The following is a 13,935-nucleotide window of genomic DNA, read 5'->3' on the forward strand; positions in this document are numbered from 1 at the left end:
AATTTATAACTTCAGAAATGAGCAATGACTTTAGAAGTGGAAGATTCTAAAGGGTATGCAAAGTCATCCATAAAAAAAATAGGTGAAAATTGTGATAGCGATAAGAAGAAATGCATGTGCATTTTGCAAGAGTATATTTGGATCCCAATTTAAAAACAGTGGATTTCGACGATGTAGACGAGGGTATTACTTCAAATAATATGTAACATCTGACATATCTCGTTTATTTTGTCAAATAACTATAAGATTAAGAAATAGTTAATGATGTTTGTAGTTTTTCGTGATATTAATTTAATTTAACGAAAGTTAAGTATTAATTTTAAGTAAATTTATCATAAATATATCGATTTAAGGTTTTTTTTCGAGAGTCTGATTTCGCAAAACAAGTTGTAATGGTAGGTATAGAGACTTCTTCGTTGTCGCGGTCCACGGACATTTCTTCGGTGGCCGTGCCATTCTAATTTTCTTCTCGTATCCAAAGCTTACGTTGCGTTAAGGCGGCGCTGGTAATTTCGAAAGAGATCTTCTTCCAGTTTGTTCCCCCGCGGTTTCTCTCTCCGGCAGGCGCGAGGGAGAGAGGAGCGGTTTCCGCCATTGGAGGTGGAGGATGCACCACCTCAAGCTTCCCGCCAAGGCGAAGGCCTCGCTTCTGCTGCTCGCCGCCGGCGGCCTCTCCTTCCAGGCGGCTTCGTCCTCCGACCTCCTCTCGTTCCCCCGCCATTCTTCCCTCGCCTCTCCTCCTCCTCGTCCTCCGACGACGACGAATCTCGCCGGCAAGGTCCGGGCGTTGATCGACGGCGTCTCGCGCTCCTCTCGTGCCGTCTCCACGGTCCTCCATCGCTTCCCCTTCTCCTCCTCCTCTCCGTCTCTCCCTTGTTCGCGCCGCCATTGACGGAATTTCGCCTTCGCAGGTGGCGATCACTGTCGTGGACTACGAGCTCTCCTTGCGCGGGCTTTCGCGGGACTCCGAGGAGTATCTTCGCAAATTGTCCGAGGTTAGTTCTCCGTCGCTTGCCGCAGTGAGTCCTGAAGGAAGACGATCGGAGTATTTCGGTATTTCTTGATTTGGGAATCGGTGCATTTAGTTCGCTAACGAGCGAAATCTCTAAATGTTTGTGTGTCGAGTAGTATTTTAGTGAATATGAATTGGGAAAGAGAGGCATAAGAAGTTATTCAGTTGTCAGACGTCGCGCAAGTGCGCACATTCAGCTACCTTTTACTTTGACATATGATCCTGAGCAACAGGCATATAATAGCTGAGCTTTGTCACTAAGTGCTTCGTTATGTTGTACAACAACAATTCATTTTAATGAACTGCATAAGTTTTCTAAAGTTGCAAATAGGAATTGCTCGTCTCACTTCTTCATTTGCGTGGCAACAAATTGGCATGGCATAATACAGATTTGTTTCATGCGGAAAAATTAGTGGTCCTGTGCATTTTGCCCGAGTGGGTTTGTGCACTGAAGTTTGCTCAGGGTCGGCTTTCAGGTACATTCGCGGTCAGCTACGAGAATTTTGAAGCTATGCGAAGCCAACAAAGGCTTCTATGTCAAAGCTGGTCAGTTTGTTGCAGCCATCAGGCAGGTTCCTGAGGAATATATATCGACGCTTTCGTCATTACAGGATAAGGTTTCATTCGTCTTTAATTGGATTTTCCTTTTCCTCTTCGCTTTGATTTATTATTTCCAGCCTTAGTAATTGATTTTCTTCTTTAAATGTGAACGAATGATGCCTTAGGCAGTCCCTTGTCCTTTCAAGGCAATAAGGGATGTACTAATCAACAACTTTGGACAAGATTTATCATGCAAGTAAGTTCTCCATCAATACTTATCGGGTATTTCTTCTCATATCTCTGTCATAATTTTGCTTTGAACATATCGTTTAGTTTGATCCTTTCAACATTAATAACATTTTAAGTTGGAAATTCTTATGCTCGGTGAGTTGAAAAAACATAAGGGCATCTTTCTTAGACTTTCATTGCATGGACATTTAATAAGACCCCTTCCCCTCTTTCTTTTCACTACAAACTTTTTAACTGAGGAAAAAGGTGGTCCTAACGATCAGATGGTTAAATTTACTAGTAGGATTCTTTCTGCTTCTTTGAAGGTATCTTTTCTTTGTGGGTATATATGAATGGATCCAATGAGGTGGTAAGTCATTAGTTGCAAGAAACTGAAAGTTTAGGTCCTTCAACCTGTGGTTTCTGTCATTCATATGATCTTTAACTAGTGAATGCAGATAATGAATGCGCGCTCTCTGTAAAAATATATTCGCCTAGTTCTGTATATGTTACACTTCAGAAATAGATAGTTCGAACAGCTGTTACCGGACCTTAACAAACTCTTAAGCATTTTTTCGCAAGTAGTGTCCTTTTGACTGCGCTTTAGTGGATTATGAAACTTTCTTTGCATTTTGGGTTGGTTAAGGTTACCTGGTAGATTAAATTTTAACCTTCCACTTGATATTGTCCGAGCAGTTAAAAAATGATGTTAGTGCTGGTTGCAACATATGTATAGTGTCTCTTGTCAACTGATCTACCTATTTAAGAACATATAAGTAAGCTGGCCATACCCTAGATTCTCCTACTGAAAGATTTGGCTGATGGGTGACTGCTCCAGCTTTAGACTTTAAAGGTACAGGGTGCCACAATTATGTATCATGATGATTAAATAGGAAACGTTATCGTCGGATTACTAAACTTAGACTGTGTTGGCCCAAAAAAAGCCTTAAGACTATTTTTTTTATCGTTTCTATTCTCATTCTGATCTGATATCTGGAATCATTTCGTTGGTTAATAACAACTTGAATTTTCCTCTAAATTTTAGTGTTTTCACAGTGAGATATACTTTCTGAAATGTAAGGATCACATTACCTTGCGATTTCAGATTCTGTTCATTCGATGAAGTGCCAATAGCTGCTGCATCTATAGCTCAGGTTCATCGTGCAGTTTTAAAAGACAGTCATGAAGTAGCAGTTAAGGTCAGTCACTATGGTTCTTGTTACTGAATTTCTTATCATCATTTGTTGCCATTCTTGTTACTGAATTTCTTTGTCGAGAACTTATTTTTATAGATTATGATTCTTGTTTAGGCTCTTACTTGCTTGTCCCTAGTCTCTCCTTCTCCCCTCCCTGCCTTGCACACACTTGTTCACCTCGAAAGACACATGCATGCATTATAGTTAAAATTTCTTTTGAGATCAAAGTCTTTGGAACTAATTGTGGGATAATATGCTAGTGAAAACCCATTGGACGATCCACACCTCAGTCACATCTTCTTGGGTAAAATCCACATGCATCCTGGATAATTGTTGTAAATGAAGGCCATGTGATCTATGCAACCCTGTTACATCTTTGTCTAGCAAGTTGGTGCTTTGAACTGTTGCAGACCGATGAATGGACACAGAGGTTTCAAGTTTCGGGCAGCAAGATAAGAATCTTTATAGATTCCTATCTGAAGATCAGCGAGATAAATAAATTTCACCTGAAATTTCAGGTAGTAGGGTATATAAAGGGACAGCCCGGTGCACAAAGCCCATATATTCACCAAAAATTACACAAGCACCTATCCTCTAGGGGATGGCGCCCTACACCGGCCCCCTAGGTTGCCCTTGGTTATGGCTATCATGGTAGTTTGTGGCTTTTGGAGTTGCATATCAAGTCATTTCATCCAATCTAGTCCTCTAAGGATGGTGGAGTACTGTTGTTATTAGTGAGATATAAATCGCATATGAGATGGATATGATTTTTTATTTATTTTGTTAATAAGTGCCTTAGGGCACTAGTTAAGTAACTAATTAAAGAAACTTCCAATTCTAAAGTGCTTACTTTTCCTGTAATGCGTATGATTAGTGTTTTGAAATTCAAAGTTTCCTATAACTATCCTCAGGGCACTCGTGAAAAGGACATGTTCTCACCATGTATGTAATTTTTTAGGACATTAGTTAATTTTGATACTAATGATTTTTGTTCACATATACCAGCATGTTTATTTGTCAAAATTAGTGGGGATTGTCTTATAAGATGCATATACGGGTATGATTGTGGACACAATAGAAAGCCCAAGACATGAATTTTGCTTTACTCTTGTTAATTGTGTATTTATATGACCGATATTGAGCTATCTTAGATGATTATCTGAATGTGATGTGTTAGGATTGTTATCTGCTTGCCTCTCACATGAATGTACTCTTTTGGTAATAGATTGAGTACAGTTGATTCAGAAAATGCTTATTATGTGTTTGGGATGACTTTTATTCTTTTATTCTTTTGCTTTTGCTGTTTCATTTTACTTAACATTTGGAATTGACTTTTGCTGGATATAGAGCACCTAATATCTTGAAAATCGTACTTATACTAGCTTTTAAACTCAATTTAGAATTTTCTCATTGTCTTTTAGAAACTAAAATAGTTCGTATATGGGGAAACTGTAAATGAACTTATTTAAAATTTCTCTAAACAATTATTAATTTTTTTTTTTTTGGTAAAGGTAAGAATAACAATTATTAATTTTTTTTTTTTGATGACCCGGGAACCGCCGTACAGCCGACAGCCGGCGACGTAAACCCGGGGTGACGCTAGCGCAGGACCCACCACCACGGCGCCACACTTAAGAATCCCTAACGACTACGCTGGGATTCGAACTCCCCACCCTTCGTGAGGGGCAGAGAGCGCGAACCAACGCAGCCGCTGCGGGCGGTGGGACAATTATTAATTTTGAACCCAAGAAAAACAAAGAAGAGCCTTACCAGTAGATGTATGGTGAAAAAGGATTTATCCATATTTGTGCATGGTCAACATGGCCCAAGCATTTCTGAAACAGACTGTTTTTTAATTGAAATGGTATAACCAACATCTGACCCCTGGCCTATGTAACGCATTTCTATCTCTGTTTCCTCCCAAAGCTAATTTAATTTCTGCTGGAAAACTGCGAGTAGTTTTCTGCTTGGCAGCAGTGAACTATCTGTTCTTGCTGGTATTTGACAATGATGATCAGGGAAAAGAAATAAACAAGGAAAATTTTCAAGTACTTGCAAAATAAATATTTTTGTGTGCGCTTTTGTGATTTGCTTAGTGTTATTAAAACCAAAAAATATAAGCGAAGAAAAACTTGTTGCAATCTGTCCATGTGCTTGCTGTAGATAGTTCTTTTAATAATGGTGCACAATAGTTAGTTTCTAGAATTTTTATGGGCTCACGGCATAGCAAATTGATTTTTTCATGTTGTTATTTGGCTGATAGGTACAATACCCAGGGTTAGACCGCCAGATGAAACTAGACACGATGATCATGTCTTTCCTCTCAAAGTCCATCACGTGGGTCAGAACTATTCTCGTACCCCTTGTTGAATTGTTTTGTAATATCTATTATCTGGTCCTGTGAGATACCTAGGTCCATTACTTTGGCTTTTATATTATCTGGAGAAGCATTCAGTTTCTCATGTGCGTCTGCTTAACATCGTGCATTTTCCTTTTCTTTTGATATTTAATGTGGGCCATCTGCATGTTATTCTAGCAATGATATGATACTGTATGCCGAGCAAAAGGCAACATGCGACTCATTATGCTCTTGTCATATTTCTCGTCGGTTATGTGATTGTTATGGTTATTACGTCTCAGCTGTTCAAACAGCTAGCTATTACGACTGAAATGCCATTTGAGATAATTAATTAACATTACATCAGTCGGATGTATCAGTGCCAATGCTTGTCCTACTTTTACAGATTCAGAAATCTCAACTCGACCTTAACTTTCAACCCTTATATGAGATTTTTTATGAAAACCACCAACGTCCATATTGCTGCACATGCACAGTTGTGACCTTGCCTTCCCCGAAACTTCTCGAGGAACGCATGTACTGCTCTGAACCGGAGTGATATCAACATGTTAGACTTATGGATGTGTTGTAGCTTAAGTTTAGCTTGCGATATGTATTGATCAGTAGATACCTAGGCATTCACGACACTTTTGTAGCTATGATCGCAGATTTTCTTTTATGAGGAGCGAGGAGGTTTGGCATAGAATAATCAATGTCTGATAGAGGATAATTTGCTCTGAAATGATGTCTGTACAATGCTTAGTTGTCACAGTCACGTTGTAATGCTGAAGCAATTTGATACTGCAGTGTCTCCATGGATGTCTTATTCAAGGGAAGAGTAGCAAACCCCATGGGAGAAAAGGAAAACAGCACAACAAGCTTGCTTGTTTAGTTGTTTTAACCCAGTTCTGCAGGACCCAGAATAGGTATAAGCAGGAACAATTGAAATCGATGTACGTGAAGATGGATATAAAAACCAAATAACGAGTCAGATTCTGGAATTTAAGGAAAGCAAAAACAGGGTTCAGGGATTCTGCATTAATGTACCAGTTTTTTTTTTTTTTTTTGGTCGTGCATTAATGTACCAGTTAGGGTACGCTTTTTTAATGTAAACGCTGTGTCCACTGCCATTTGTGCTGTGGAAATAGCAGGGGCTTCATCATCATCATCTTCATAATCACTACAATGACAACAATCATAATATTATGTGGTTTTTCTTGTATATGCTTGTGTAGTTTTGATCAATTCAAATTTAGTCTGCTAAGGAATCCCCTTGTCATGTTTGGTTGTCTTAAGTTTCTCAGAATGATTTTCCCAAGTAGCCATTACTTTTTATGCTATTTGGTTTCAGGGCACTAATATGATATCTATATAAGCTGGTTATTTAGAGTGCTTGTTTGCGCTGTTGATTGCTTCAGTATATTAGCCTATATTCTCAGTTGAGAAAAATGATCCTTTCTCTTCTTTCACAGCTCTTTCCAGAGTACAGATTTGATTGGCTGGTAGGAGAATTCGTCAAAGCTACCTCCTTGGAACTTGGTAAGCATCAGAGTGTAGTATCTGTGTTGAAAGTAATATAATACCTTAAGGTGTAATTTCTGGGGAGCATTTTTCATTTTTCATTAAAAAGCATCTTTGATCCACCACACTTGCCAATAGACATCAGACACCCATTTTCACATAATGAGTTTTAAGTTAAGAACCTCGGTTTGTGGATCCATTTATTTACATTCAAGAGCCCTAAAGAAAGTGAAGTATACCTAATGCTTTTGTTGGGTATTTTTGTGGTCACGAGCCACACCCTAACGATTTCATGGGTAGTGTGCTGTTTCTGCATAAGTAAATTGAACTCAACTGTAAATTCAAGTTAAAGCAGTTACTATTAGTAAAGTTATCTAGAGTTGCATCTTGTTGCGTATTCTTTCTCTTTTGCTTTAGCGAAAGTCCTTTTTGTCAAAATTCTGTTATCTGCTTAACTCATACAGATGAATTGGTGCTAGATTATGTGTTATACAATCATGGAGTGCTATAGTCTTACAAGATTGTTAGCAGAGTAATGTCTGAAAGTTCAGATTCAAATCTCATTTGTGCATGATGACATCACTCACTTTTTTGGTCAATGCGGTGGAGTAATTGAAATTCATGTCAAATTTCATGACAAAGTTGTTTTAATAAAGTTCCATGAACATCTATTGTTCTTTTGACATATTCATTGACATAATTTTGAAGATTCTGTTTCATAAACCGGTATAGTTCTCGACCACATAGCATTATTTGGATTTGTGATGTCATATGTTTGCTGAATTTGCTGCTGCAATAGGTATATCAAATAGTTTGAACTAACTTTATAGAGCTGATATTATTTCTGTTCTGGGCCATGACAAAGTTAGAATCAGAGGATACAACAAATGAGACTCAGCCGACTTGGTCCAGGTTTTGACTTTACTAGAATAGTATGTATCTAATTTATTCTAATGGAACTGGAGAAAAAGTTCTACGTGGTATATGTTTAGGCTGTGATAATTCTGCGTGGAAGTGTTATTATAGCGCTTTCTTTGACGATAGTTTAATCATTTTGCCTAATTCTATATTTCATGTAGCAAAAGTAGGCATCAGTCAACCTAAATGTTATATATCATGGGAGACGTGGCTGGTTCATTTTGTGAAGATATGATAATTGTACCCGTAATAATACTCCACTTATCTCCAATAAGTGGTTTCGATTGAGCATGGTCCCAGCCGCCATTGACATTGTCTATAAAGATTTTATCCAGGAGGGCAAAAATGCTGAGAGAACTGCCAAGAACTTTATCTCCAATGACAAGGTCAAGGTCCCTAAAGTAGTATGGGTATGATTTTTCAGATTTTCAATTTTCAGTCACTATCTTTGAAGAGTTTCATGTACTTATTTGAGTTTTCAGCTGTTATTGCATTCATGATAAATTTGCAGGAGTTGACAACAAGCCAGGTTCTGACAATGGAATTTTGCAGGGGAAGCAAGGTATGGCATGTTTTTATTGTACCAGGAGTACTGCAATATTAGTGTCTGGCCTGTATAAAAGTCTGGACTTGGAACAAGTGGTCTGGGACAAATGAAATCTTGTACTTGCCTACTTGCATTGTAATCACCATCAAATTTCTGAGACATATTTTGGTTGGGTTATGTTGTGAGTGTCAGAACCATATGCATCAAGGTCTCTGACTTGTGGTAATGCTTAAGATATATAGTTGGGTTACTTCGAAAGAAATTGAAAAAATTGGCATAGAAAAGAATGTGTTTTGTGAAAATGACCGTGCATTATATCCCAGTTCTTATTACAATTTATACGTGTCGTGGTTTTCTCTATTGTCATTCATTTGAACATTGAGCCTCTTGGATGCTGGTACACGGACGTGCACCTGATAAATCGTGCCACCAGTATATTCATTGCATGATAACAGACAGCAGTTCCTGTCCTGGTGCTTTGGTCCTATGTCCTCACTGCAAATAGCCGTTGTATTGCTTAACTGAATCGCCTAGATTGGTCAGGCAGAGCAACCTGTGTAATCTTGCCTTGTCCAAGCACCTAGGAGCATGGGTCACCTTGTCTTACATGCTGCAGCTGTGTGTGTGTGTGTGTGTGTGTGTGTGTGTGTGTGTGTGTGTGTGTGTGTGTGTGTGTGTGTGTGGGTGTGTTGTTAACAATAAGTTTCTTCAATCTGTAGGTTGATGATTTAGAATATCTGGAGAAGATGGGAATAGATCCAACAAAGGTTTGTTGTCTTCCCTCATCAGCAATCAGTTATAGCTATGTTAACTCACATTTGTCTGCAAATGCTTAAAGTCGAGGACACCCATGAATAATGTCAATTTTGTTTGAGATTTCAACTGATCTGAAAGTATAGTGCTGAGGGTTCAATCGTTCAATAACATAGAGGTGTGTCCTTAATTACTTTTCGCAGTTTAAAACTGTCAGAATGGATTTAATGCAAAAGAGAGACAAAGAAAGGGACAAGAACTTTAAATACGAAAATAATTTGTTTCTAAATTTGCGGTGAGAAAGAAGAACATTCTAGAAATGTAGAGACTGAGATGCAACTGAGGGAAATTAGTTATTATCAACTAATACCATAACAACAATCGTGACTTAAGTTGTTCATCTAACGTATTGAGTTATACCTTTAAGATCAACATCTGTAGAACTGGTCCCATCATCAGATGAACTTGAAATTGTTACTATAAAGAATTGCAATCTGCTAGTTATGCTTACAATAGAGAATGATTGTATTATATCAAATTAACTGGAAATCCTTGACAAAGCCTCTCTGTTTTTTAATGTGAATCCGATGGTATTCTTTTGATTATGATAGCTTGCTTAGTTATGTCTTTAAGGTTGCAAGAGCACTGGTGGAAGTCTTTGCTGAAATGATATTTGTTCATGGGTTCGTGCATGGAGATCCTCACCCTGGTAATATATTAGTTTCTCCAGAGGGCAAATCTGGATTTTCTTTAGGTGAGGCGTAATATAGATTTTTATCTCCTAATACATTTTCCATTGAAGTTTTCGCCAGTGAGTCTTTCAATACATGAAGCCACTCAAGTATTTTCTCCTACACAGTTATTCTTGATCATGGGATTTACAAACAATTGGATGAGAAATTTAGAATGGACTACTGTCGGCTCTGGCAAGCTCTGATTCTTTCAGATTCGGCTAGAGTACAGCAGCTTAGTGAACGTTTTGGTGTTGGCAAGTATTCTAGATATTTCCCCCTCATTTTAACTGGAAGAACCATTGACAGGTGATTTTTTTTTATCCTACACTCCTGTGAAAGATTCATTTTTGTACTATGAGTTATATAGTGGTTCAATTGCTTATCATTAGAAAAATTAGAGTGCTTCTAATAACTTATGCTATTTTTTAGCAATACTTGCCTAGGGCTTAGTAGGTAATAACTAGCATATACTGAGAGGAACTTTTCATAAAAAAAATTAGAGCGCTTATAATAGCTTCTGGTATTTTTTTAGCAATTCTTGCCCTGGACTTAGTAGGTAATAAATAGCAAATACCAGAGGAACTTTTTCAACGATATTATGTAAGACTTGCTGTGATATGTCCCAAAATCACGGTCTAGAGGAGCAAAAACTTTTAATGGTCTACCTAGCCAGCTGTTGCCAATGGTTAGCAATATCTACCTTTTGTTTTTGGCCAGAGTTGCAATATCTACCTCGCGGTAACCTTTCTTGCAGTATGCCTATCCCAAGTTAAGCTGTGCCAAACATTTGACTCTTGTCAAGTTGTTATCCACCTTTTGGGAGACAATTTGTGTTCATTTAGTAGGGCAACTGGCAAGTTTTTCGTCAGGTTTACCCTCAGGCTCCTTTTTTTTCTATAGATTATGTTCAGCGGTGCCCACATCAATTAAGATACAATAAGTACACTTTGGAAATGCAATGTTCTTGATTTTGGTGTTTACTTTCCTTGGGATATCTAAGGTTTATTCACCTTTTTCCGTTTTCACTTTCATGGAAAAAATATTGTGCATATTGACTCACTGATTGCCCTTAGAACACCCATGAAAAATTCTTTTGCTATTCGTTCCAATTTGCGGCACATTGTCTATGCAATGAACACAGACACATGCCTGGACCATGAGTACAATATCCCCAATCTTTTGTGCATGTAGGTCTCAAACAGTGAGATAAAGAGATGACTAGCTACATATAGATTCTCATTGTGGCAATGGTTTGATAATATTTTTTGGGACATAGCGCTTATTGATAAGTGTTCATTTTGGATTAGATACCATACAATTTACACGTAGGGAGATAATTCCACACAGCTGCGACATTATAACCCATTATATAACAAGGATGCAAATTTCACTGTTGGAAATTGTCCGAGGTATTCTCATAGAAAAAGAATGGGCAGAGGAGAGGAGGAGGAGGCCTTCCAAGTGTTCCACATTTCCCCAATGGCAGTCTTTGTATGTTAAATCCTTATTTGTGTCCATGACTTGTTAGAGAGAGTCAAACAATAGTGAACTTGAGTTTTTAACACTGCTTGTAAAGTAAATATGTGATGGTTCTCTAATCTAATAATCTCAAATGGTAGGGGCAATGCTCGTGAACTGCCAGAAGGCTTTGCACACTGTAAAACCGAGAAACTTCCTAGGGATGTCCTCGTAGTTCTTGAATACCCCGAAGGGCTAGAGTATTGCAGATTTCATATGCTAATTTTTAATGTTTGGTTATATGCGCATTGGTATGCGGTCTACCTGAAGAATGTAAAATCTGGAATGGCCACAAATCCAAAAATTATCATGTAGAATTCTACTATTGTTCATTCAAGTTAATTTTTGAAGGAATTCCCTGCATTTATAATTGTATCTGTAGCAATACTTTTGGTTATTGGTGTAAACTTTCTCCTCAATGAAACATCCTATCTTTTTCATGCCAAAGAGAGAGAATATTAACTGTACTTCATAATGCTATGGGCAGTAAATCAGCTCTTGGCGAGGCCATGTCAGTTGAGGAGAAAAGGAAGTTAAAGAAAGATCTCAAATCCTTACGAATGGAGGATGTGTCATCATTTATGGAAGCTTTGCCTCCAGACTTCTTGATAGTACTTCGTACAGAGTACGAAAAAGAACTAAAATTATTTTTACCATGTGAGGCGAGTTTCTACATTTCTTAGTCTTATTATTTTGGTTTACTATTCCAGTGGGCTACTGAGGGCCATCAATCGCAAGTTACGCGCTTCTCAACGAGTGAGGTTGTTAACTTATGCAAGATTCGCCCTATACGGTCTTTTCCAAGGGCCAACTACTCAATCTGGTAAAACTACTTCCATCGTGCAATAACTTAATCCTCGTTGATGTGATCAACTCTTGGATTGGGTTCGAGTGAAATTTGGAGCTTGTGTTATTGGTGTTGCTTTGCAAGTAAGTCTATATGGCCTAGAATAGTTTCATCCTATAAGAGACAGGTCCAGGATAACGATAAAATCATGCCTTATATTTTTAAACAAGATAAATTGACAGCAATGGTGCACGGTACTAGCCAACGAGGTGAGGTCTAAATGGTGGAGTTCCTGGAAGTGGGCCATGGGCACCTGCATGTTGTAAGCATACATTAAGTAGCAGTGTGCCTTGCGTGCATAGCCAAGTGTATGCATTCACGGATGTAGGCCAGAATCGGAAGGGGGTTGTGGGGTAGAGAGAGAGGGAAGGAGGAAGCAATGAGGAAGGATTAGTTCCATAGTATTGGCAAAGTGGCTTGTAATTTGCGTTAGGAGGCAGGAGGGTCGAGGTGGATGGTTCTTAATTGAGCAATTACTTAGAGCATAAAAATTGCATGGGTGCATTTTCTTGTTGCATTGTCATATCCTTCATTTGTGAAGAAGACACTATCTAACACTATGTTTTTAACGGTTTAGGTTCCGCGGCTGCAGTGTTCTTTTCCAAACTCAGGGGAAACCTGAGTTTCCTTAAATTGAGAGTTGTCCTTGGTATGTATATTCTATTCGCAATATTTTTTATAAGGGCAAAAATTAAATGAAAATATGTCCTGATACTTCAATTTCTTTATTTATCTTCTGAATTCAGTAGTGCTGGAGTTGCTTTCCTGGATGGAAAGGGCAAGGCGCTTGCTACTTGAGATGGTAAACCATCCGTATGTGGCCGCAGGGCTGTCTGTTAAAGGACATTATTTAACTTCTGGATTGTAGATCTTGTTGCATTAGTCAGCTTAAAATTTTGAGACGGATGCAATGAAGGTAACATTTGTTGTCGTCGTCCTCTCTCTCTCGCACTCACTCTCTGACATAGCGTTTCATATGACCTGGTATAGAAATTGGGCGATGAGTATTACAGAATACATTGGTTATTTCTTCCCCCTACAGGAGCAACCACGTCTGAGGAGATCATGTGTGTTTAGCTACGATAGTCCTACTTTCCTATCTGTGCTTTGCGTACAAACTGAAAGTATTTAGGTAGCAAGTCACACAATTTCATCTAACTTCAGTCAATCCTACTCTGCCTAGGCAGTGGGTTCCCCTTCCTCCCTTCTCGATTACGAAAAGGAAAGTAAGCTTTGGTTCGTTCAGTGCACCAACAAAACCAGAAGACCCATTCCCGAAAAAAGAAAAAGGAAACTCAGCATGCATGGTGGGAATGCAAGCAAAGGCAATTGACCCCTGCGTGAGAGAAAGGGTGAAAAGCACGGTGTCCGGAGATTTGTTACCCTTTTTCATTAAATTGCACTCTAACGATGAAGCAGGGATGCATATGATGGCTTCGGTGACCCAAGGGCTGGTGGTTTTGCATAAAGCTCTAAGCGGATGATTGGGTTATCAATCTGTTCTCTCAATTCAAGCATGGAGTCAATCTCATACCAAGTTTATCGTCCTTCATACATGGCATTGATGTTGGACATCAACTCGATTCATCATTGTATGGTAAATATCCAGTCGCAGTCCAATTCATTTGTAACTTCACAGTTTTGGGCAATAATTGTGGATCGATGGTTTTTGACAAATGGAGGGCACTCCCTCTACGGATTGTGATTTTTACGAAACTGTTCAGTTGTTGAAATGGAACGATCAATTCATAAAGACGTAATTATGTCACCCCTTCGGAAAGTC

General features: G+C 38.6%; 1 protein-coding gene across 2 annotated transcripts; it reads left to right on the forward strand.

Annotated features, from left to right (window-relative positions):
* The first annotated feature begins 478 nt into the window (after positions 1–478).
* Positions 479–13,681, forward strand: LOC115674041 (uncharacterized). 2 transcript variants are annotated; one of them, XM_056320091.1, is made up of 17 exons: positions 479–829; positions 912–995; positions 1,489–1,629; positions 1,738–1,808; positions 2,886–2,979; positions 5,240–5,317; positions 6,787–6,853; positions 8,078–8,163; positions 8,265–8,315; positions 9,020–9,067; positions 9,687–9,807; positions 9,913–10,093; positions 11,793–11,930; positions 12,016–12,128; positions 12,730–12,801; positions 12,899–13,068; positions 13,195–13,681. In XM_056320091.1, exons 1-16 carry the CDS (start codon positions 608–610, stop codon positions 13,018–13,020), a joined length of 1,689 nt encoding a protein of 562 aa, XP_056176066.1. In that variant the 5' UTR covers positions 479–607; the 3' UTR covers positions 13,021–13,068; positions 13,195–13,681. The 2 variants fall into 2 exon arrangements, with proteins under 2 accessions (XP_056176066.1, XP_030452215.1); XM_030596355.2 differs by lacking the exon at positions 13,195–13,681 and having other exon boundaries at positions 12,899–13,186.
* The last annotated feature ends 254 nt before the right edge of the window (positions 13,682–13,935 follow it).

The sequence above is a fragment of the Syzygium oleosum genome, unplaced genomic scaffold (genome assembly GCF_021117445.2).
Source record: "Syzygium oleosum isolate NSW1041296 unplaced genomic scaffold, Sole_v2.1 Sole_v2.19, whole genome shotgun sequence".
Taxonomy (NCBI): domain Eukaryota; kingdom Viridiplantae; phylum Streptophyta; class Magnoliopsida; order Myrtales; family Myrtaceae; genus Syzygium; species Syzygium oleosum.

Coding starts and splice junctions, on each gene's coding strand:
- LOC115674041 (XM_056320091.1), top strand. CDS start 608: ATGCACCACCTCAAGCTTCCCGCCAAGGCGAAGGCCTCGCTTCTGCTG. Junction 5,318..6,786: donor TCTCAAAGTCCATCACGTGG/GTCAGAACTATT, acceptor CTTCTTTCACAG/CTCTTTCCAGAGTACAGATT. Junction 12,129..12,729: donor AGGGCCAACTACTCAATCTG/GTAAAACTACTT, acceptor TTAACGGTTTAG/GTTCCGCGGCTGCAGTGTTC.